The 24,917-nt window shown below is 39.3% G+C and overlaps 1 protein-coding gene across 2 annotated transcripts in view; it reads left to right on the top strand.

Annotated features, from left to right (window-relative positions):
- Positions 1–24,917, top strand: part of si:dkeyp-23e4.3 (rho GTPase-activating protein 7) — a 124,745-nt gene that overhangs the window by 85,314 nt on the left and 14,514 nt on the right. Inside the window, exons 1-8 of one of the 2 annotated variants that reach the window (XM_067996103.1) lie at positions 2,187–2,345; positions 10,084–10,155; positions 10,639–10,720; positions 16,139–16,202; positions 18,485–19,896; positions 22,226–22,396; positions 23,326–23,485; positions 24,281–24,479. In XM_067996103.1, coding sequence (XP_067852204.1) covers positions 2,333–2,345; positions 10,084–10,155; positions 10,639–10,720; positions 16,139–16,202; positions 18,485–19,896; positions 22,226–22,396; positions 23,326–23,485; positions 24,281–24,479 — 2,173 coding nt within the window. In that variant the 5' untranslated portion in view covers positions 2,187–2,332. Of the gene's footprint in view, positions 1–2,186; positions 2,346–10,083; positions 10,156–10,638; positions 10,721–16,138; positions 16,203–18,484; positions 19,897–22,225; positions 22,397–23,325; positions 23,486–24,280; positions 24,480–24,917 lie in introns of those variants that run through there. The other variant, XM_067996102.1, reaches the window with a different exon arrangement.

The following is a 24,917-nucleotide window of genomic DNA, read 5'->3' as shown; positions in this document are numbered from 1 at the left end:
ATGTCGGTGTGGGACTGGAATAGTGTGTAGGCAAGACCAGGTAAGGACAATAGATTCCCTTCCCTAAAGGACATTAGTGAGCCAGTTAGGTTTTTATGACAATCTGACCACTTCATGGTCACTTACTGATGCCAGTTTTTTATTTCCAGATTCTTCTTAACAAAGGCTGTTTAAAAATATTAGTGACTCGATCACATGTGGATAGGAAAGCAAGAGCCTTCACAGGACACTAACAATATAGAATTTTATAGCACAGAAAGAGGTATTTTCATTTCCACCATTGTTTCTGATAGGGAATTCAACAACCCTCTACATAAAATTGTTCCAACCTCTTCCTTTGCCATTTTGGTGACCCTTGAATTTATGCCTTTTCATTACCAACTCACCAAGCAGTGGAAATTAATTTTCCCTATTTATCCTATCGTACCATTCAGAATTTAGAACACCTTTTCAACCTCTTCTAATGAAAAGAACCCCAGTTTATTTAGTCTCTCCTTGAATCTAAAGCTGTATGCTTTCCGTGCCTTGACATCCTCCCTAAAGTAGGAGACCCATACTGGACACACTGATATAACTGTGGTTTAACTAATAATTTGGTTTAGTTTTGCCTCTTTGCTTTTGTGTGCCATTGTTCTAATTATAAAATCTAGGGTCTGATACTTATTTTAAAATAACTTGTCCTCTGTTTTACAGATTTGTGTATCTGCTTTTCTGCTCCTTTTTAACATTTTACCCTTTCTCTCTCCATCTTTCCACAATGCATAATCTCACATTTCTAGCACTAAATTTCACCACACATCTATCTGTGCGATCTATTAATTTGTTTTTGCATTCCTCACAGTTACTCTTCACAGTTAATCATGATCCTTGCCTGTTGCAGTTTTTGGGTGTGATAAGTTACAGTATTAATCATAACTCTGGATTGCAACAATACTTGGAAACATACAAGTTAAGAACATTAATGCTCTAATTTACTGAAATGCATGTATTGTATCAGTTATATTTTGGAGTATCTTTGCAACTGTTCTTTGCTCTGTTTCCCCTACTTTTGGGCACTTAAATATGGAAAGATTTCAAATTTTATAGAAACTTCTCTTTCGGTTGGTCCTGGGCTGATGTTTATCCGATCACTTGCACTTTATGGTAGTCTACCTTAAACCTGATGAAATGTAATGAAATTAGTGTGCAGCACAGAAGGGTTTGTTTTGTTTTAGTATGATACAAATATCTTCCAATGGCTCTTTCCATAATGGCTCTATTAAGGGGACAATCCAAGAGCAAATACAGCATGATACCAATCATACCAACGCACGCATGTCTCTGACACATGACGCTTTCATAGTTACCAGGCTACAGGTATCGGTTCTCGATTTTATAATTGTGAATTGGTACTAGCTATAATTTTAGACACGCACCCAAATTCTATATTTTTAAGTTTAACCAATGAAATCTCACTCCTGGAGCTTTGGTATCCCGAGTTTTTCTAAACTTTTGTGATTTGTAGTCATTTATGGATCTTGTCGAATAAGAACTATTTCTGGGCGGCTGGAGCTGATTAAAATATTTTTAAAGCTATTTTTCTTTAAAATGTAGTCTTTTAAAAGGGTTCCGTTTAGATTCATATTACTATGATATATTCTTCTGGTTTTACTAAAGGAGATTATTCAATTAAGTGCAACCATTAATCTATGCCTCGAAAGCAATCCAATAGCCCCGGAGGTAAAGTCTGATGCAGGTGTTGATCAGCTGGGGATGACTGTCCTCTTCCATTCTATAGATAGTAATTCATTTCTACATGTGGAGTGTTCCACTGTAGAATAGGGTCACACTAGAAAAAACACTCTACTGTGTTTCTTTTAATTATGTATACAGTCTACCTGAATCAAGTGGAAGGGAATCCTATATTTCCAGTAGTAACTGGATGTGGTTTACTAGCTGTTTTAACTGGTATAAGAATTCTGAGGCTACTCACTTCAACTTGACAGCTCATTACCCCTGAGTCACAAATGGAAGAGTCCAGTAATTGTTCATGCCAATGCTGGAGCTTAAAGTCATACATACACCAGCTGAGCAGGGAGTCCGGAGGAGTGTGCTGTAAAGTAATGTCTTTGTAAGGGGAGAGGGGTTGGGATAAAAAAAACTTTTGCTTTTCGTGGAAGGAAGTAAAATCACTTGAGGAATTGAAGCTTGAATCTTAGACCTTCAATACAGGGACATGGACGTTAGTTTTTGTGATCTATTAACTTCAGCAAAGATTTCTGTTTAATTCATTAAACAAAAGTCTTGGTACCTCTGCAAGGCTTTCATATTCAGTGTGAGCACTCTCAGTAGGATGATTATAAAACGTGAGTATCTATTGCTACCTTTTCTTTTTTATGTGCTGTGAAATTAAGTTGCAAATATTATGAATTTCCTGCTTTTGAAGTGTAGCTAGTTTGAGGTTTACTGAATTGCTGGTAGAATGAACAAGGGACCAACTTATTAAAAGACATGCCAATTTTAAAATATCTACAGTATTACAATCCTTATGATCCAGTAAAATAGAAGCTTTAATCTAACATTACTCAATGGAGCATGCCAAATATTGAAAAGGAGGTGATGTCTGAGAATATATTAATAAACAAAACATACTTCACATCTTTGAAAAATCATTGTTTATCCCTCATACTTTATAGCTCCAGTTACCTGTACACAGTATCTTTTTAATCACTTCTGATCTTCCAAATCACACAACGTTAGGTGCTTTAGCAGGAGCCTGTTAACGGTTTAGGTAGATGAGGGGAGAACAACACCAGTGGGATCAGCTCCCTTTACGTGATGCACAGGCTGAAGACCAAAGATCAATTTGAAGAGCTGACATCTGTTTTCAACTAGGATTGACTGAACCTTGTCCAATATATTCACTAAGCTGGTGTTAAACATTTGTGTGCTTTAGAATACATAGCACAGTTGAATGGTCAACCATTACTGTGATCAGTTTGCATTGGGAGAAGTTGCTGTCCCAGATAAGCAGTTTAGATTATGTCATTGTACGAGTGAAACTGAGATGTGGTGAGATTAGAAAAAGCTGCTGTTTAAAGAAGTGTCTAAGCCAGCCATGATATGTTTTATTTTCTGTCTGTAAAAATGGTGTAACACAGTGCTGCTGTCTCTGGCTGGTCCTTGTTGAAAGCTTCATTTCAAAAGACTGAATCGTGCTGTTGTAGGATTGTAAGTTACTCAAAGGTGAAATTCATGGAGATTAAAAATGTGAGTTTGCAGCAAACATTCAGTTGAAAGGATCACACCTATTATTGGCCAAGAGGCGATTTCTCCTTGCTTGGAAGATCTCCATGTTTTATTTTTTCAACTTTCTCTCTTTCTTGCCTGACACTGCTAGCCTTTTATCATTAGTCAAACTCAACTCTATCCATGCAAATACATTTCCAACAGGATTCACTGGTAGCGAGCAAGAGCAGAAACCTTGCTAATTTTTCTTCTGCCTTCCCTCGTCCAGGGGTGCCAAGGTCAGTCGTAGCCTCCCAGCTGAGATCTGCTTACTTAGTATAGACCAGGCATGGACTGTGGGGCTTTCCTGAACTTATGACTCGATACCACCTCAATGGTCCATTTACCCACTTGTGGGTTATAAATGACAAAATGATACTACAATACTGTCATCCACACATTAAGGAAAAGTTGTATCTCTCCCAGTTTAGTCTGACAGTAGTGTGTCTGGAAGCCAATCAGCACCTTGTGCAATACAAGTCCTCAACTATTTAGTGTTTAAATGAATCACCTGGTGTGGTACCTAGTTACAGTGTGTGTGTGTGGCTCTAATAATGCAATGAGTTGATTTTTTTTCTGCAGGGAGATGGGGAAAGAACAAGTTAGTCCTTTGTTTTATCCAACACCAATTAGTCAGTTAATGACTGGAATGGGTCAAAGCCTGGAAGCAAGTTGCCTGGATACCCTCCCAACTGGGCAATGGTGCTTGGTAGCAAAATAGTCGTCTAAGCTGTTGGGGATAAAAAAAATCTTTATCCGATAAAGCAAAGTCTTGTTCTATGATGTTTCTGCCTGTGTTGACTGTGTTTGTTAAATGCATGTGTATTAAAGAAATCAATTAGAGGTCAACGTCAGTGTTAGAGGGAAATTATCGGGCTGTAGAGTTTAGGCAAACCAGGAGATAAAGTGTGTAACAGTGCCAAGCAGTCACTGGCTGGTAGAGCTTTTAATTCTTAACAATGAGAACTCAGAAAATATCATCCACCACGCAAGCATCACCGTTTCAAAAATAACTCTTATTGAGCTTACAGCCTTGTTACAAGGAACTGTTTTCCCCTAGCCCCAGTAAATCCTTTGCCACTGAGGAATGGAGCTCAAGTATTGAGATGAAGTCAGAGGAATGACTTTAAATGGTTTCCATGAGTTGTAATAAGATTTGAATGTATATGAGCAGTGCGTTTAGAGCACTGTTCTTTCAACTCTGATCTGGACTGAGCTATTCTGGTTCTCAGTGGATGTGAGCCTGTAGAACAAAACTATCCTTGAATGTGCTGTAAATTGCACTTACTAATTTGTAAGGCCATATGGGTAATGGAAATTATACACCTTCAAGCTCTGAATTTAGGTACAGGGTCAAAAAAATGTAGGGGGATCATTCTATTGTATTTGACCTGTGTCGTGCCTGTTCAGAATTGCTAACGTTGCTTAACCCTACAAGCATTCTCCAGCATTTCATTCTTAGCAATTATAAATGTGCACAATCTCTCTTGCTCTCTTGCTCTCTCTGGGTGGGTAGGAAGGAATTTCGTGCATGACCAATTACTGTCAAGTCTCCATTCCTTATAAAATGTTCTTTAAATCTTGGTAGAAGTATAAATTACTTTCCAGGACAGCATGCTGGTGGAAATGGGCCCACACTGCCAATCAGAAACTGGTAAATGTCATGGCCAGGATCATTTGTTCCTAGCAGCCACCCCCACTCTCACCCCTCCCCCGAAGGGTCATGGGAGTACCTTAAATGACACTGCACCCACTGCCTTTATGATAATGACCCCCTCCTTGGGATTTGGAATGGGGTTAGAGCTGGGGCACACTGCTGGGCAGAAGTTCCATACCACCACACTTCCAGTGACTGTGGTCCGACTGGTATTTCTAAGCTGTTAACTCCAGTAACCAGCTTATTAATGCTGGTGTGTGTGGAAATGGTCCATTTTTTTATACCAATTTATTAAAATAAGCAGCAACATTCTACCACATTGCTGAGCTCCCAATCAAAGTTGTTATATGGTGTGTACTTTATAATCCCATTCCCCTCCCATAAGATAGGCTGATGTGATGTCTCGGGGCCCTAGCAGGAAAGCTCTTGCTGTTATCTTTCCCCTACCCTATTCTCTAGATGAAATCTCTTTTCAGTCAGTGTGAAGTATGAAGACTAAACCAGTTTTTAAATATTTTTATATAACTTAATTGAGAGATCTGGAGTTTCCTGGAAAGTTTTGGTATAACTATGGCATAAGAGCGTTTGGTTTATTCCTGAGGAAATTTGCACACAACTGATTTACGCCAGTTTTGCACTGAAACGTCACTACATCGCGCCGCTTGTAAGATACGTCCGACAAAACTCTGTCACTGATTTACATAACTCTCCCTCTTTTTCTCCTCTTTTCCCACCCCCCCCCCCCAAACCCCCATGCAAAAGACCAGCTCAGGCGAATAATGCTCTGCATAGATTTATGTAAAATATTTAGGCACAGCACAACGCAAAGTCACCTGACACAAGATTTTTGGAGTTTGATTTTGTTCTTTTAAATTATTTTTTTGACACTTGTCCAAATTGATGTCAGTCTCCGTGTACCCAAAGCTTTACAGAACTCTGCCCCCCCCCCCCACCTCCTCCCAAATTCATGAGTTCAGAAGGACTAAGCAGCTGGAAGGGCCTTGCTAATGGGCAGGTCCCTATTTGCATAATAATAGAAGAGGAGCAGCACAGATGAGAGGCTCAGAGAGTGAGATGCCATGGCAGAAGGCAGCAGCTATTGTAATAGCTAAACTCCTATTGGTCTTGCTGGTTATTTAATGCTGGTTTTTACATTCCAGCATAGGCAAATGAGCTGCGCAGGAAATTTCGGAGCACATTCCACGACGCTTGTAACTATCTACCAATCCAAATGATTTGGAGATTTCCTTGAACATTTGAGGATATATTTGAGTTGGATTGACAGTGGGTAAGATGGGACTAGCAACAAGAGCAGGAAATGGTAAATTCTCAGGTTCATTTATAGCACCGTCAAAGTTCATAACTTTCTTTTGGAGAGCTCACAGCAGAATTAGGAGCACATACAATGTCCTGGAAGGTGGTGGGTTTGTTACACAGGGAAATAGGTGAAACATCTGAAGCTGAAATGGAGCCATATGGCCCATTCCTGCTCCTACTTCTTATGTTTCTGAGGAATGATAACAGCTACTGCCTTAGTATCGATTGTCAGCTCTGAACCTGCTTCATTAACTGTTAAAAGATCTGTGGTGTGAGCTTGTTCAGGATGTTTCTCACTCTTCAGAAGTAGCTCCTGTGTTTTTTTGTATTTTGGGATCATCAGCACAGGTTGGTGTAAGGTTTGGGCCCCTGGACAGCATTAGTCAGGGGTCTAAAGGGCTTGTGATTAGTTTGATCTGGTTAATCTTGTCAAGAACAACATCGCTGATCGTTTCTGGATACTGGCTGGTATGAATCGGAAACAAAGGAGAAATTCCCAGTCATATCTGAATTGATTAATTTCCTTTGATGCCACAAATCAAGCTGTCATCGAAGTTTTCTTTGGTTTTGGTACTTTCACTTTCAGAAATAGTCTTCGAAGCATCCTGTCCAGAGTTAAAATCGAGGTTTAATTAGGAGGATTGTATTCCTTTTCTTTCTAGGCACTAGATTATCGGATATAATATGAGAAAAGTAAATGTTCCAAGTCTAGTAGTCTTCCATTAGAGATATTATAAGTGAGAACGAAATAACGAGGGGGAGGTATATAAAAGGGCGTTGAGAGGGTATGATGGAACTTCATAGTATGGGTGGAGTGGTTAGCAGAGCATGACATCAGGGGGATGAGAGTGCTACTATAATTCAAGTTCAGTCTGAGGCAAAGCTATGGTATAATGTGAGTGGGGGTGGTGTGTCCTGGTGTATTCCAGAGCACAGTACATATACTGTACTGTATAGAGTAAATGGCAAAATAATCTGCTGTAAGAATGTAAAAAATCCATAGCCAATATAGGAAGGGCATTGTGCTTGGGTTCCCTGGCAGCTGGTGTGTACGTGCATCTGTGTGTGGTAAGCTACTGTGTTCTGGAGACGGTTATGCTCAATCAACCAATCCAAGACTCCAGTAGATACTAGATAAGAATGATTGGATCTGCACATATTGCAGACAGGGCCATCGTCAGCACTGCCAAGTTTTCAAAGGCTGCCAGGTTTCCTGATTATTTTTGGGAGGAGACAGATTGTCCAACAAACATCAAGCCAAAAACATCCATTAGGCTAAATTGGACTGAGGCTCTGAAGGCTGAATTTCCTGCCCCTTTTCATTTGTAATACACGAGCTTCTTGATTGCTCAATATTCCGACACTCCAACTTCATATTTGAAATTATTTTGTTATTTTAGTGAATTAGTATAAATCTAATGAGCTAGGTATATTTAACACAACGCATCAAAGTGTGTCATAATATTGTATTCAGCTCAATAGTACCAATAATTTTTAATGATTGTTACTATATATGCAATGGAGTTCCTTCAGTGTTATTTTTAGGTTTGTGAATTGTTGGTCAACATCCGCAAAACGCAAGCCGCAGAGTTTCTCCTGATGTGGCGGCCATGAGCCCAGCACATTGACGAGTTCACATTGTACAAAGTAGAGAGGGCATCACTTGACCAGGAAGTGATCCTGGGGGGTAATCTTCCTCTTTGTTGCCTGGTCGGTAACCAGACTCAGCAGTCCACTGCCCGTTAGAGAACCCGCCTGATTTACACTCCATTGAAACGTTCCAGGTTCTTGCAAGGCTTTGCGGTCTGTTCGAACTGTTGTAAACATTTTTTGCTGTTTGGCAGGGGAGGGGAGTTATAAATCAGCTCCCAACCTGACATAAGATTGGTTTTTAAAAAAAAGATTTATTTTGGGGTGGGCAGCAATTGTGACACCTCTAGTCCCACATAATGTATGCCTATAAACTAATCTAATTTCTTTGCAATAAAACTAACAATGTATTCTTCAAGTGAGAGCCTTAATATAAGTGTGAAGGTGTTAATGGGTTATTTCACTGATACCATCATAGCAGAGTCCTAATTTAAACATCATTCGGTGTCCATTTGTGTACACTTATAGCAGGGCTACTGGAGAGCTATCAGAAACAGGACCATTGGCCATTCTCCACCCCCCCCCCCCCCCCCCGCCCCCACCACCTTGCCTGCCTTATGAACACCAAGGCTAATTGTTGCTATTGGTATATTCAGCATACACATTGTTTTGAACCTGAAATGTTCCTGATTCAATGCCACATGATATAATACATTTACCCATTCAAATGCCTATTCAATTTTCTCTTTCACTGCTGAATTTAAATGGGTTTAAATTAGTCAAGCAACTGAAATACATATTCGATCACTTTTTAATTTTTTTTAAAAAACAACTGTAAGGTTTTGTTTCTGACACTGACCGAGGGAAATTGCAGATTTATTTTATAACTTGTTGTACTGTCTCTTTTTTAAATCGAGCTCTTGTTAAATTGCAGGAAAGCCCTTTTATCTAACATTGATTATTCATTAGATAATTATTTTGGTTAAGCCCTGTGAAAGAATGCAGTAATTAAGTGACATCTGCTGCCTCTAGTTTAATGTCCATATGTGCACTTTTTGCAGATGTCTGGCAAGGGATTCTTCGAGGTCCCGAATAACAGGCGATCAGTGGAGCCACCAACCACTGCGTACCCACATTTAACTGGGAGATGAGGGGGAGGTTCATGTGACTAGAAAATATGTCACTTCTCCATAAACTTCACACAATACATTCACCACTTTAATTCATTTGCTATCCACAAGTTTTTTTTTTACCCCATTTGGACACTGGCAAGAGTGTGACTTATTTAATATTGCACCATGACACTCGAGAATTAGTCAACATACGTGGAGCAATTCTGCAAACTAGTACATTTTTGAACCTGAAATACACTGGTAGAAAACAGCAACACAAATTTGGCTTTAACACAGGAGATTATATTTAACATGAGTAGAAACACATTGACCACAACTTGTAACAAGTATTCAGAGTTTTGAAATACTGGTTTAAATAATAAGCTGGGGTGTCTTCACATTCTGCTGATGCATCTCATTCACATCTCTCGATGGGGATGTGTCCTGAGCAAGATCAAAGCCTGCAGATGCCTTTAAACAGCATATCGAGAGAATACGTTTTACTTTATTGTAGGAGACTCAATAGTTGTACGCAACTGATAACTAGCAAACCGAAACGTGCAAAGGAAATGGGAGATGTTGTTCATCAGTGGGATTGACTAGAATAGGCAGTTGCAGAAACAACTGAGTTGTTGTCTCTTTGTAATGTGGAAATAAACCTGGACAAACAGCAAGTTGATGTCAAGCAATGCGGCAGAACTGGAAACCCGAGTTTTAATATTCCCTTCAGATTGCAGTTGGCAACAGGTCTTGCACGGTAGTGGCTCAATGAGGGCCATCAGGTCCATTGCATGTGCGTGCCCACAATTCCCATCAAGATAACTGAGTGTGGAGAGGTAATGCTATAAAGTTGCACAATTCATGCCAGCATTTTTGATTCCACATAGGTTTTTTTTTAAACAGTGTGTTTTGAAATAAATCGTGCAACTACTCCTTTGCCAACACAGTTTGTCCTGCTCATAAATGTCTCCTCTTCTGCCTTGGTGGGTAAACAACTTGCCCAGTTTACATCACCATGGACTGGAGCTAACACCAAGGCCTACGTTGGATGGGAAGGCCTGTTTATATCCAATGTGTACTGCCGTAGTGTGTTGCTGTACGATGTGGAACAAATGTCCATTTCCTTTCTTTCCCGCTCAGAAATTGAAGCAAAAGACGCCTGTGATTGGCTGAGAGCAGCCGGATTTCCACAGTATTCCCAACTATTTGAAGGTAAGCCGATTTATTTTAAGTTGCCTGTCCTTTTAGATATAGATTGTCAGTAGGTTCCTGGAACCCCCCTTTTCACTGTTGTGACCATTTTTTCCCCCTAATTTTCAGTTCACACAACTGACACTGAAAGAAACACTAACATTTCAGTAATAAATCCACTGAAGTGTCAGGAGTAGCTCTATTGCTGTAATATTAACCCCAAGCCACCAAAATAAATGTTTGGAAACCAATTTTAAATTAAACAATTTTAAGCAATGTTGGTGTCCTCTCCTCCCCTATCGTTGACTAATGCTTCTGTGGATAATAATCTGGAATTAAATGAAAGGATATATTTGTGTGTGCTTTTGTTATTTGACTCATCATCCTCATGAGACTATGTACTGAGAAACTCCCAAAAGAAAATTGTTGCTTCAAAGCCTCCGTGTGATTAAATTGTGCAGAATTCTAATATTAAATCAACCCCTTCCATTTCATTCTTCGCAGCCTCCCAGTTTCCTGTGGATATTGAAGTAGTGAAAAATGATCATGAATTTTTAGACAGGGATGCCACGGAGTCTCTGTGCAGGTAAGACCTTGCTTTGGTCCCATTGTTTTAGAACATAGTCTGAACAGTAACACTCATGCTTCTATAGTTCCTATGGATCTTGGCAATGAGCCTAAGAAAAGATGGCCTCTTTTAATGGTAATTTACAGCTTTCTCTACATAATGCTGAAAGTAGAGCTAGGATACCCAATGTGGAGGTGTTTATTGTTGTAATGGGTGTTAAGATGTAGATTTAGAAGTTGGGGTCAATGTTATACAAATGGAATAGCCAAGTCCAGCTTACTATACCATATTTCAAGATGTGGAGATGCCAGTGATGGACTGGGGTTGACAAATGTAAGGAATCTTACAACACCAGGTTATAGTCCAATGGTTTTATTCACCTGACTAAGGAGAAAGCCTCCGAAAGTTTGTGATTTTCAAATAAAACCGTTGGACTATAACCTGGTGTTGTAAGATTCCTTACATATTTCAAGATGTTTAATTCAAGTTAGCCAAGTTTACTAGGTAGGAGAAAATCTTCCAATGCTCAGTAATGTGCTGACATTGTTAAAGGTGCGTTATTGTCTTGCATCTGCTTTGTTGATAGAATCATAAAATCATGCAGCATAGAAAGAGGCCTTTTGGCACATCGTGCCTGTGCCAGCTCTTTTGAAAGAGCTATCTATCCCACAGCCCTACTGTTTCCCCACAGCCCTCTGTCTTTATATACAAAGAATGCAATAATGTGATTGACATGATGGTGCTGCAAGTCAGATTGATCATAATTTAAAGAAAAACTAAGATGCACATTGTAAAAACTGTACTGAAAAACTTCATGCTGCAGAGCTTCCTGCAAGGCTCAGCTCTAGGAGGAGTAACTGACATTATAGACCAGGAAGATCTAGATTCTTTCCCCAGTTTGTGCTAAATTAATAGATCTCCAAACCAGGACAGCAGCTAGGTTACTACAATTGCCCATAGGCATGAAGAGGGGAAAATAAGCCAGGGTTCCCACTCCTGATCACTGTCCAACAATCACTGCTGGAATTGCTTATATGCTGAAAGGATCAGGCTTGGCTATGATGCCTCCCCCTGAGGCTGTTGGGCTTCCTTGTGACGCTTGCCCTAGTACAATTTGATTACTCAGTTATAGAAAAAGGTATGCATCTGGGCTGTAATCTCAAACTTTTCCCACAGATGCCCAAGCAATTGCTTAAATATTATTCAATGAATGTACTGAAATTTTTGTTAAATTCTCATTGTTATTTTTATAACATTGAATGCAACTGTGTCCCTGCAAATTCCATTAACGACTTGTATAAACAAGACTGGTTAGAACACTGCCATGTCACTTCTGGGATCGAATCCAGCTCAGAATGATGAAATGAAATCTGTGTGAGTCTCTCTCAATCCTAAATGAAATGGGTGCAGGAATTTGCAACCAGTTCCCTAGGGGCTGAGTGCATGGAACAAACCTACACACCACTCTGAGAAATTGCCATAAATATAGCTGGTATACGAAACCAAGATATCTCAGTGGGTGGTAGGAAATGCTCTTCTAAAGCTGAGATTGAAAGGCATTGCCATCTAATTCATGCTCTACCCAAAACTGAATCCTAAAAATGGAAATACTCCCTATTTCACAAAAGCCACATAGACCAATTTTCTATTTATGCTCCTCTATATTAATGTATCTGTGATGAATATAGGATACATACCAGGATCTCATTGGATACATTATTTATTTCCCAAGAAGACCTGACTGAATAATCAAATCACCTTTGCATTATTAGTGTACTCATTGGACTAGTATACCTAATTGGATTTTGACCTACTTTCTACTTGTACCATAGTTCATGTGTTTTTAAGATCTCCTTTGTATTCTAATTCAGTATGTGATGGAGTGCAGGACTTTAATTTAGGCCTGTGTTCGCTGGCCGTAATTAGATAAGGCTGTTTTTTTAAAAATCCAATCCAACACGTTGCCCAACTAGTGTAAAGACCTTAACCAAAGTGTAATGTTGGATACTTTAAACATTTGCCAATAATTGCTTAATAAAACCTTAGCCCTTACAAAACAGCAAAGGTCAACAGCAGTTTAAGTGTACAGCTCATTACTTCTGTGTAGTCTACAAAGGATCTAAATGTTTCCTTTGGTTTATTTAGATTTCTCATAGTTAATCTGAGGCTCTGCAGATGCCCAATGAGATACTTGAAGTCACAGCAAAACATTTACATCATACAAGGCATCACAAATATGAACTAAGACCCAGTGGCTGACTCCTTAGACTGCACAGTGGAACAGTTAGAGTAGGGTCCTGCCATTAGCTGCTGTTATATTGCAAAGGTCTGTGCTCGTGGCTCTGTCTACTGATGCACGGGTCTAGTGTGTTGTCAGCTAGCATGGGTCTTTTGAAGCAATTCAAAATCAATTATTTAGTGACTGGAATCCAGGGCCCTGAGCACCACCCAGAATTCACAGCACAAAAATCCGGCAGGAACTGGGATGTAATAGCTAAATTCTGGTTAATTGCAGGAAATTCCAGGGCTTTGTGGTCAACAGATTAGAGACTGATTCTAAACGTGACGCTATAAATAGTATTTTACTGCACAAGTGACTGAGAGCACTGAGCAAAGAAATGCATAAATGTGCTATATGTAAAATGTACATTTTACATTTTTTTTCAATCCTGCCATTATAGGACCCACCAATTCTCTGTTTATTTATTCAGTTTTGTACACCAGCTCTCTCTCATCCCACATTTATCTCACACTGCCATGCTTATCCTTGTATGCAGAGGATGTCTGATCATGTTCTTCAACGGTGGTAATGCTAAGGTAGTCATGATGTGGAGATGCCGGTGATGGACTGGGGTTGACAATTGTAAACAATTTTACAACACCAAGTTATAGTCCAGCAATTTTATTTTAAATTCACAAGCTTTCGGAGACTTCCTCCTTCCTCAGGTAAATGTTTACCTGAGGAAGGAGGAACATTTACCTGAGGAAGGAGGAAGTCTCCGAAAGCTTGTGAATTTAAAATAAAATTGCTGGACTATAACTTGGTGTTGTAAAATTGTTTACAAATGCTAAGGTAGTTCACTTAGTTTGTCTGCTGAACCACTGGATAAGTTTGAAAAGTGACTATTTGTGATGAGAAACGTCAGCTAGATCCACATTTTAATATCATGTGTGGACTGTAATTTGCGATAAGTTAAACTGGAGCACTTTAAGTATCTGCAGAGTTTTACCTGTCTGACAGCAGCCAGTGATACTGCCACTGGCCCTGTGTCTGAAAGTAATGATTTTTGTCCATAAACTGCTGTATTTTTCTCTCATTGTTTTGCTGAATCTTAAGATCCTTGCGTCGTAAGTCTTGATATCGTGCCTAAATCAAGATGCTTATCTCCATGATGATCGGTGGTTTTATAGATCTGGATATCAGTTTAATCATGCTGTACAGGAGCCACTACATGAGTGCATGTTGTACGATTTCAGAAAGAGATTAGAGCAATGCCAAAATAATGACTGCGTAGAGATATTTTCTTACTGTTCTGCTTCTGGTGATGGTCATGTGAAACTTTGATAGAACTGTGTGCTCCAAATGGTATTTAGGATTAGATGAAGACGGGTGGGAGAAGGATCGTATGGAGCAAAAACGCCGACATAGACCAGTTGGGCCGAATGGCCTGTTTCTGTGCTGTAAACTCTACATAACTATGTAACTCAAATTTCAAACTGGATCTTTTTCAATCAAAGCGTCAAAATATTGGCTTTAGAAATATCCTATGGTCATGATTGTGTTGTAACTTCAATCTTCTGTGCTGTGGAGAGTTATGACCTTGGCTTGCACTCATGATTCCCCCCATATGGTGAGTTTTGATCATGGCTGATCCACTGAGACGAGGAGGGCCCTCGAAGGGGCAGTGAAGAAAATATATATGTTTATCAAAAAAAATGTTCAGCTAATTCCCAATACATATAGTACAATGAATCATAATCATTACTGAGAAATTGAAATGGAATCAAGTGCCAATCTTTCAGCGAGGGGCAACAGAACTGTCACAAAATTGAGACTACAGCCTGTGTAAAACAGGTTTAAGATTCAAATTTTAACATTTTGGAGGGTAATTTTTAACTTTTGGCAAAAAAACTGGTGTAAAACATTCGATTTAACAGAAAGCAAAATCGAGAGAGGTGTATAACGGACGGCCAATCCGATATCAACAGTTTTACACCATTGCCAAAAGTTAAAATTACTCCTTTTTAGTCCAAAGCCTGAAAAGGTCATTCTGCATTTCAGCAAAACTACTGGGGAATCATGGCTACACATAGCTTCTGTAACCCTGAGGGCACTAGCTTCTACTGCCAGTCAAAATCTGCAATTAATATTTGTACAGCACTAATTCCAGAATATTTGGCTATAATGTGGACTTGTAGTAAAACAAGGTGGGGAGCAACAGGAAAAGATGAACATCAAGGAGAAAAAAAATCCCTTTCTATACCTTCTGTTGGAACTGTTATATCCCTCACAATATGACACTCTATATTCCCCTCTGATATGCCACACCCTCGCTATAACACACTTAATACTGTCCTATACTCAATGATAACCCATACCCTTCACGTTGTTTATAGTTCAATAATAGAGAAGCTTGGTACAGCCCTTACTCTACAATGTTAGCTTGGCTCAGTTGTAGCATTCTCATTTGATTTAGAAAATTGAGTTCAACCCTCACTTCAGGAGTCGAGCACATAATCTAAGATGGCACATTCTGCAGTACTGAAGGAATGCTGCTGCTATCTTCCAGATGAGATGTTAAACTGAGGCTTCATCTGTTTGTTGAGGTGCATGGAAAAATCCCATGGAACAACTTTAAAGAAGAGCAGGAAGTTCTCAGAGTCCTGGCCAACTTTCATTCCTGAACCAACATAACAAAACAGATTCTGGCCATTCATTTCATTGCTTGGTTTGTGGGACCTTGCTGTGTGCAAAATTGGCTGCCACGTTTGCCTACATAACAACCGTGACTACACTTCAGAAGTAAATCATTGACTGTGAAGCACTTTAGAATGTCCTGAGGGTATGAAAGGCACCATATAAATACAGGTTCTTTCTCGTGTGGATTTAGGACTGATGTTGAGTAATCAACTTGAAATGGTAGAATATGGAGGCAAACGCTATGAAATCATTTGAGAGAAAATTAGATGTTGTGATGGGGAGATTAGGTTTTCTAATTTAAGATGGGATAAGTAGCTTTCCTCATCCATGTTCATCTTGTAATCTGTAATACGTCCCTCACTATAATCTTGGTAGATCAAGATGAACAGCATTTGTATGTAGATGAATTGAATAGATTTGGATGAGTATGTGTTCCCTAAAACACTACAGAGGGAGTTGGGTTACCTTAATATTTTTATAGCCTATATATTAATTTAGACATTTACTTCTTTCAGACGACTGAAAACACTGAACAAATGTGCAATGATGAAATTGGAAATTGGTAGAGAGAAGAGAAAGGTAAGTTTAGTCTTCGCACTTTATTTTTCCCCATATGATTGGAATTTAAAATACTGAATAAAATTCCTTAAGAAATATCTGTGATCTGTATGAGAAATCGAGATTCCTGGAGGTCCAGGAATACAGCTCATTGGTATACCAATGCATTCTGTGCTGGAATAGTATGCCACTGGATTAATATTATTGTTCCATGTGGTGAGTTCCCAAAATCAACCAGGCCTTTGAGGAAGGAAAATCTGAGGGTGAAACAACACAGACCTCATACACTTCAAGTATCATTGGTGAACTGGCAGAAGTTGCTGAGCTACCCTTCCCACTGGGGAATGGTGTGTAGTGGTGGGGGGGGGGGGGGGGAGAACCAAAAAAAGGAAGGGAACATATTTCCCTTGAGGAAAGGATGTACAAATGTGGTGTTGACCAACAGATGTTCTGTCCTACATTATTAAAGATGTTTGAAGATTCAAACTAGAATAACAGTCAAGTCTGAAAATTATGCAATTTCACCACTTTGGAAAATGTTGAAAATTATGGGTCTGCCAGGAAATTCTCCTTCGATAAGTTTCTTACCCATGTCCTTTTTGTAGCTAAAACATTATGTCCTTTTATCAAGTGTTTTCACATAACACTAAAGTCTGAGTAAGAACTACCACCATTTATGGGATTAAAGATAAAACATTTCTTTTCTAAATAGAAATCAATGTTGCAAAATTGTATTGTAAGAATTGCTGCTCCTTGCTGCAGAATCCTAATTAGAAGAGAGCATTTCTAGGAGCACAAAACCCTGTTCTTCTGTTCAGTTTTGACTCTCATTGTAACTAGGCTTGTGAAGTTTTCTAGTTTCCTACTCACAAACTCTCCAAGTACATACATAGCTGTGACTTATAAAGTACTGTACAGAAATAGCTTGAAAATAATAGCTGTTCCTTTTCAATACATAATTAAAAAAAATTAGGCCAGTCAAAATATTGATCTCTAAATATGAAAGATTTATTTGCAAGCAAAATGCACATTTGATGGGTAACCATCAATCTATCTGCCTTTAAGAAGACTACATTGTGCTTCTAGTGACTTCTCCATGATAAGTCCTTTCATCTTACATAAGGCGTTCTGAAAATTATGCACTAGGATATGATTTCATGTTGATTCTTTGAGAGCTACAAATCACAGGATAATACATTGTACCTTTGTGGGGATGTAATTAAAAGCAACTAAGAGGCATGTGCATTAATGAATGACATGGATGAGAAGAATGTCTCAACTACATGTCCAGTTGATGTTAAACTAATGGTGAATTTGCTATGTAATTCACATTGCAAGTGGATTATTAACTACTTTTCCATTCCAAAATCACTTATTTTGATTGCTTCTAGCTTCAACTTCATCTCAAACTGTCGGGAGGTGCGGACTGTTGCACCCTGCTGGACCCTGTGCTCAGCTTTCTTTTCCACACATACTTCATTACAAAAATTGATTTCTTCATCTCTTCAATGCTTCTGTCCTCCCACTGCCAAAACCACTCTCAGCCCAAGGTCTCTAACACCCTCCTAGCTGACTTCCCCCACCTCAACCCTCTATGTTCCAACTCTCCAAAACACAACCCATGAATTCATCTACACAATGTCCCACACTGCTGCCCTCTCTAAGTTCTCCTGGTTCCCCATACCTCAATATGTTGATTTCAAAATTCTTGTCTTTGTTCCAAATGGCCTCGTCTCACCCCACCCCACCTTCATGAACCCCCGTGCACTGTCCGCTCCTCTAATGCTAGATTTCTCACCCCCCACTCCCTCTGTTCTACCATCAGCAGCTGACCATTCGGCCACCACTCTACCCAGTTCTGTCTACCTTGCCACCTCCCTTCATGCTTCCTTTTTAAAAAAAAAATTCATCTTACAAAACATCCTTTTCAATCATGCCTTCAGTTCCTCATTCTAGCTTCTCCATTTTTTTCCCCCCCCATATTCCATTAGTGTCCTTTTTTTCCTTCTTATTGGAAAGCACTCAAACAAATTCCTGCCTGTCAGAACACTATATAAATGCAAGTTATTGTTGATTTATGCAATTCATGTACATGTTGAGGATTCTGTTTAAAGCTGTCTTTGAATATAACTGAGCAAATTTTTCTCTGCTCACTCCCAGCCTTGATGATGATAAAACATGATCGATGAGAAGGGATTCAATAATTCACCAAAGATTCATTCCCTACGAGTGATGACTTTTGTTTTTGTTAATAATTTTTGAGTAGAGTCAATTCTTGCCTTCTATTTTTTTCCCACATTCAGAGTGATGATTCTGAAGATGAAGAGCCTTGTGCCATCAGTAACAAATGGACTTTTCAAAGGGACAGCAAGCGATGGTCTCGTGTGGAGACACTAGAGCTTTTCCATCCAGAAAATATCTCCTTGCCTGGTAGCCCATGTTTGAAGAGCATCGACAGTGATGATATCATGTTCCCAGACCTGGGAGAGAAGCATGAGGTGTCTTCAATTCACAGCAGCAGCAGCAGCGGAGGCAGTGATAGTATCAGCTTACCAAAGAGCTCTGAAACCCACATTACAGATTTTGAGACTAGTCGAAGTTCCTCAAGATGTTCCTCAATCAAACTGGCTTCTGCAGACTCTTCCTTCAGCGGCCCACCATCTCCTAATGAGCTCTCGAGTTTTAGCACTGATGAAAAGATCACAGAAAAGTGCTCAAAGGGAAAGGGTTTGTTGAAGAAAATGGAAAGGCTTCGATTAAGAAGTTCAAGCCAGAAAAAGGGCAATCACCCCAAACTCAGGCCATTTATCAGTGCACCTGTGCTTCAAGAGGGATTTGATGAAGAAAAATTGAGAAATCTCAATTGTGTTGACATTGTAGAACTTGATGAGCCCTTTCTTAGACAAAATCTATCCTATTCCTCCCAAACCTGCAGCAGTAGTAGTCAATCAGAAAACAGTAGTACTGTAAGCACACCCAGCCCTATCCTAAGAACACGGAACCAGAACTTGGGCAGAAAACGAGGTGGAATGTATATGGAGACTTTCAATTCAGCTCCACCGCCTTGCAGGAGTATTGACCAACAGAACGACATGAATGAGGAAAGTCAACGTGATCATCATCTTATTTTTCAGATTCCACAGGGTCACAAACCAGGAACATTTCCTAAAGCACTCCAGCAAGGCATTTTATCATCGATAGACAATACTTCAGTAAACTGGAGAACTGGCAGTTTCCATGGTTATCGCCGGAGTAGATTTGGGAGGGACAGTAGGGTGAGCAGTTCAAAGGAGCTAGATAGTGGACACAACTCCCATAATTTGTTGGACAATCGAATGAGCATTTATGATAATGTCCCAGGGGCCCATGTCCACATGAACAATGGAGAGGCAGCAGATGCAGGTGATGATGATGTGTTTGCAGAACTAGATGATGTCATGGAGCATGTGAATGGCCTCCAAAGACTAGTGAACAAGTGGACAGAAAAGTTTTCTGATGAAGGAGAATCTGATTCTGCAAATGACTCCACATCTCCTTACCCATCCTCTCCAAAGGACATCCATCTGGAGATAGAGAAACACCTTGGGCATGTTAATGAGGGAGCACCAGCTAATAACCTGGATAATGCTGAAAAGTCTGTCAGTGAATTGGACCAATCAGTAGTCCATTATGAGAGAGACTCTGGAGTTGGCTCATCTTTAACGCATGCTAACAGGTATAATTATTGATCTTTTTCCTTGAGGAGGAATTGCATGAAGGACCAGAAGGGTTTCACACTCAATTTAGTAAAAACTGTTTGGTGTGATAATCACTATTGAGTTAGTAGAATTGATCACTTTCAAAACTTGGGTTGGTTTTGTATGTTTAACCCCTTTGTACAACTTATATTCAATGCGATCAGCTAGTTGCCAATTTACACCATATGCATATGTAAATAAATAGCTAAATTGAGATTTGTGTCATATGTTTGTAATGAAGTAAGGCTCTTAAAAACACCAACAGTTTTGTATCTACCATTTATATTCTCAGAAGGCTAAATATAGAAGTAATGTAATGATACATTAAAAATGCACAAGAGACAGTGACACTAACAATAATGCAGAATGACTTGGGTTAGTGAAATATTCAGTTAGTGCAATCAAGTCGAGAGTTCCCCAGAGTAATGACACTGAGGCACTTCTACTCTGTAAAACTTATTGAGAAAGATAAGGTACCCCCTGGTGAGCTTTTCTGAGCAGAGAATCCGCGCAGCTTAGAAAACTTCATATTATTTCCTTGAATAATACATATAGAAATGTTTACCCACATGGGGTCTGAGAATGGAACAGCTACTTTTCAGAAAACATTTTATTTCAATTTCTGTTCTAATTGTGTGATATCAGCAGGAGATATTGCACAAAGAGATCAACATGTCTATTGATCAATCTCAACTTTCTTAAGTTATACAGTCCTTGTCACTAGTGAAGATCTGTCATAGACTTCCAATCCTCATGACTGATCCTTTTCATAATTCTGTCCACAGAATAATGAAATTCATAAAAACAGCGTCTCTCCAAACTGATAGAATTAGAGTGTGGGATTTAGAAGTGACTGGGTGATGTGGTTTAGAACATTGCCCTTTCATCTTTAGGGCTTGTGTTTCTAACCAGCTCAGACTGACGAGTCTCACCACTGTATTGAATCCTAAGTGAACAGAATTTGAACAGTATTTACTAAAGAGTAATATTGCGTTTGTACGCTTTCAGTGTGGAGCTTCAATGATGGCAATTTGCATTCATATAGTGCCCTTAATATCATGATGTCCCAAAGCTTCTGAGTAGGAGTTGCACCTGAGCAAGACAAAAACACGGATCTAGGGGAGGTAGCCAAAAGCAGACACAGAGGTAACTTATAAGGAGGCTTTTGAAGGTGGGCAGATATGTAGCAAGACTAGATATCAGGAAGAGAATTTAAAAATACCAGGGAAGGAGGGCTGAAGTCCCTGCTGTCATTAATGGAGCAGAGGGAATGCTCAGTAGACCTGAGTTGGAAGAGCAGATGGTGCAAGTGGAGATATAGGGCTAGAGAAGGTTGCAGAGATAAGTTAAAATGAGGTCAGGGAAGGATTTATAGACAAGAGTGAGAATTTGAAATTAATGTTTTGAGGAATGGGAAGCTAATGGAGGAAGATGAAGATGGGGTGATAGATGAGTGAGACTTGATGTAGGTGTTGGAGTTCTGGATACGTTGGAAGCTATGCAAGAGGTAGCTGAGGAGGATATTGGAAAAGTTGAGTCTGGAGGTGACGGAGTCTTGTAGGTGAGGTAAGGACAGGCAATATTTTGGACTTTGAAGATCAGTTTAGGGCCAAAAAGCGCACTAAGATTGTGCAGCCAAGAGAGCTTCATTGGGCAGGTAGGGAGCTCAGAATATGAGAATATCTGGTGTGGGAAAGACAGTTTGCTGCGACTGCAGTTAAAAACACTTCTGGGATAATGTAATTCACCCTACCATTAACCCATGCCTTTTCTAACCTGGGAGATGGAAAGCATTCCACTTGCCACCATTGACATCTCTCATCTTGAGCATAAAATCCAAACAAATAAAGTATTGGTTTTGAATAATACAGGTTTTATGTAATGGATGCCAGTTTCAGACTGGTGGTACATGAAAGCTAACTTTAGAAGGTTTTCGTTCATTAGAAACAATTGTTGTAAGTTATGATTTATTGCTGATTCTGCAAGGATATTTCAAATTTTTGTGACATTATGACATAAAGCAAGACGCGTATGTTTTCAGTGGTGAGATGCTAAGAGAAACTGAGCCAAATTCTAAACCCACAAAAAATAAAGGTGTTTCTCTTAGAGAAAGATAATTAGTAGTTCTTTCACAAAAATCTGTGCCTCACTGAAAATAGCTAGAGAATTTCAGTGTCTACAGAGAGGCCTCTATGCTTAATAATTAAATCTTTTTTGACAGCGTGCCTTCATTGGAGAGGAGTATAATTTCTACACTTAGCTGGTAGAAACATGGATTGCCAGACTGATTTATGTTTTGTATTGCAGGCGGCAGAGGTTATGTTGGCCCAGTGAGCAGAATGTGAATCCTCAGAATCTACATCTCCAGATTGACAGCCAGTCTGCTGCCCAGCTCAACCTTTTACAGAAACTGGCTCTCCTGAAGCTCACTACCCTGATGGACAAATACTCCCCCTCCAGCAAGCAAGGCTGGAACTGGTAGGCCATTAACGCAATATCTAAAGATATAAATATAAACAAAATGATTGAGTGAATAACCTAGATATCATTTAATCTTGGTTCAGTAAACATTATAATTCACAAGAGCACAACTCAAGTATCAAGTACTTGGTGTACTCTGCATCCCTAGATTAAATGAAATCTGTTTAGTTGGTCCCTACCATTTATCACTTTTATGCATGTTACAGCCTCACTGAAATAAAACCAATCACAAACCATTTATAAACCATGCTAAAGTTACATTGAAGGTTGCAAGAAGCTATTTTGATGTAGTTACTACAGAATAATCTTCCTTTTGAAGATCAAAGCGGTACCCCATGATATAGCACCTCACAGACTGAGTTTTTGTAGTATTAAAAGAATTATTTGAAATAGCGTTTGCTATCTGTTACACTAAGATTGTATCTCTATTTCATTGCATCTATTTATAGATTGCACACTGGCAGCTTTTGATCCATTCCAAATTATTTAAAACTGCATCATGTATCAAAACATAATATTGTGTTAGCAATTTATGATATCAAAACATTTTGAATTACACTGTCGTCACAATTTCTATTTTACGATCAATAATGCATTTTATCCTTTTCCTTATGGTGAAGCACCTGATAACTCCATGGCATTTCTTAAGAATGTTATGACCTGTATTTTCTTTCTAGTTCCTCCTACTTTCCAGAACTGTTTTGGCAATGCTTTGCTAGCCTAGAACATGAGGGCTTTCAAAGTCAGTTAGTACGGAATAACAGCCTTTAATGTGCCATTCATAAAATTTTACGACCTGTCCTCTCAGTCATAATCATACTCACTCCTTTAATGTCTTTTTAACGTATATTTGGTGTTATGGTCAATCCTAAATTGACACGATGTTGTATTTAGTCATATTAACTGTTAACTTCCTGGTTCTGTAGGACAGTTCCCAAGTTTATCAGGAAGATAAAGGCACCTGATTATAAGGACCGTGTGGTGTTTGGCGTTCCATTACTGCTGAACATGCAGCGTACAGGACATCCTCTACCAAAGAGTATTCTGCAGGCCATGTATTTCCTCAGGGGCCACTGTCTGGATCAGGTTGGTGTAGTTCTTTTTAAATATTTTGTTTTTTGATGTACGTTTGTGCTCATCAAGGTAAGGATCTCAAGTTCCTTTTTGTCAACCAATGTTTTTATCAAGCACATCCTGGGTCACTTGTAGTGTTGGCCAGATATGTCTTAACCCCAACCTTGCAAGTATTCCCTCTAATTGTACCAATTATTCCACTTATAGTCCCGCTGTGAGCGAAATAGGTAATTTAGTGCCAATTTGTGGCCAGTTTTATGTTCTTGTTTTATACTTGCGAATAACTTGATCAAGAACGTCCCAGTCTTGGGATTCCTTAATCTGTAGTGAGAGGAGGCTTTCATCTCTGTATGTTCTGGATTCAAACTCTGGACACAGAAGAGAAAGGACAGTGGGGGTAATTTTGACTTGTGCGATAGTGCAAAACGGTCGATGGCTGTAAAACAGGCTGCCGATTCGCTATCACCCGTTATACACTATTGCAGAGAATCCAAATTACCCTCAGTATGATCATTAACTTATGAAAAGCACTTTAATATGTTTTTATGCGATCAGGTTCTATATAAATGCAAGAATTATCACTGTATATTCCTCTTCTACTTTGATGTAATTCTAAGTCCAGTGGGCTTACCTGAAGGCTCAAATGAAGCATGGTGCTTCATATGTTGAGATCCAGGCTGGCTTTGATCTTTGTGCCAGTTACTGATGAAAAAGCCAATCATATACTTGTCATTTTTTAAAAAAGTTTTTTTGCTTCTAATACTATCACAGTTAATTTTATTTTTCAAATTATTCATCACATACTAGGTTGGATTATTCAGAAAGTCTGGAGTGAAATCGAGGATCCAGGCATTACGAGAAGTGAATGAGAGCTGTCCGGAGGGTGTCAGCTATGAAGGCCAATCTGCATTTGATGTAGCAGACATGGTGAAACAGTATTTCCGAGACCTACCTGAACCCTTGTTGACCACCAAGCTCTGCGAGTCATTCCTTCATATATATCAGTGTAAGTGCAATGGGTGCTGTAGAGTCACCAACTCCTCGGTATCAGCTGATTGCAATCCAATCCAGGTCATGAATGATAGTGATGGTCACCATTTTAGAAGTGATTATGATGACCAGATGTTGCTATTTACAATACAACACAATTCTAGTCCCTCCATTAAAAGTTGCAAGTTCCTGCTGAGTCAGATGTGAAGTTCAGGCCATTTTATTCTATGCACAGTTACTAATATCGACTAGATTGCAATTGCAAGTCCTTATTTCATCTGTACTTAAAGCAAGCTTGGAGTGAGGAGATCTTTACCCTTCCTGTGAAATGGAATAATACAACCTGTCCCAACCCTTGGCTGTTTTACATAAAAGGTCAAGAACAGCCATCATTATATGTCCTCAGTGGCTGTTTTATGAGAGAATAGATGGAGAGATGCAGATTTTTGATTCC

This window comes from Heptranchias perlo, chromosome 14, assembly GCF_035084215.1.
Source record: "Heptranchias perlo isolate sHepPer1 chromosome 14, sHepPer1.hap1, whole genome shotgun sequence".
Lineage (NCBI taxonomy): Eukaryota > Metazoa > Chordata > Chondrichthyes > Hexanchiformes > Hexanchidae > Heptranchias > Heptranchias perlo.
The sequence above is the reverse complement of the archived record's forward strand: the minus strand, read 5'-3'. Positions and strand labels throughout refer to the sequence as shown.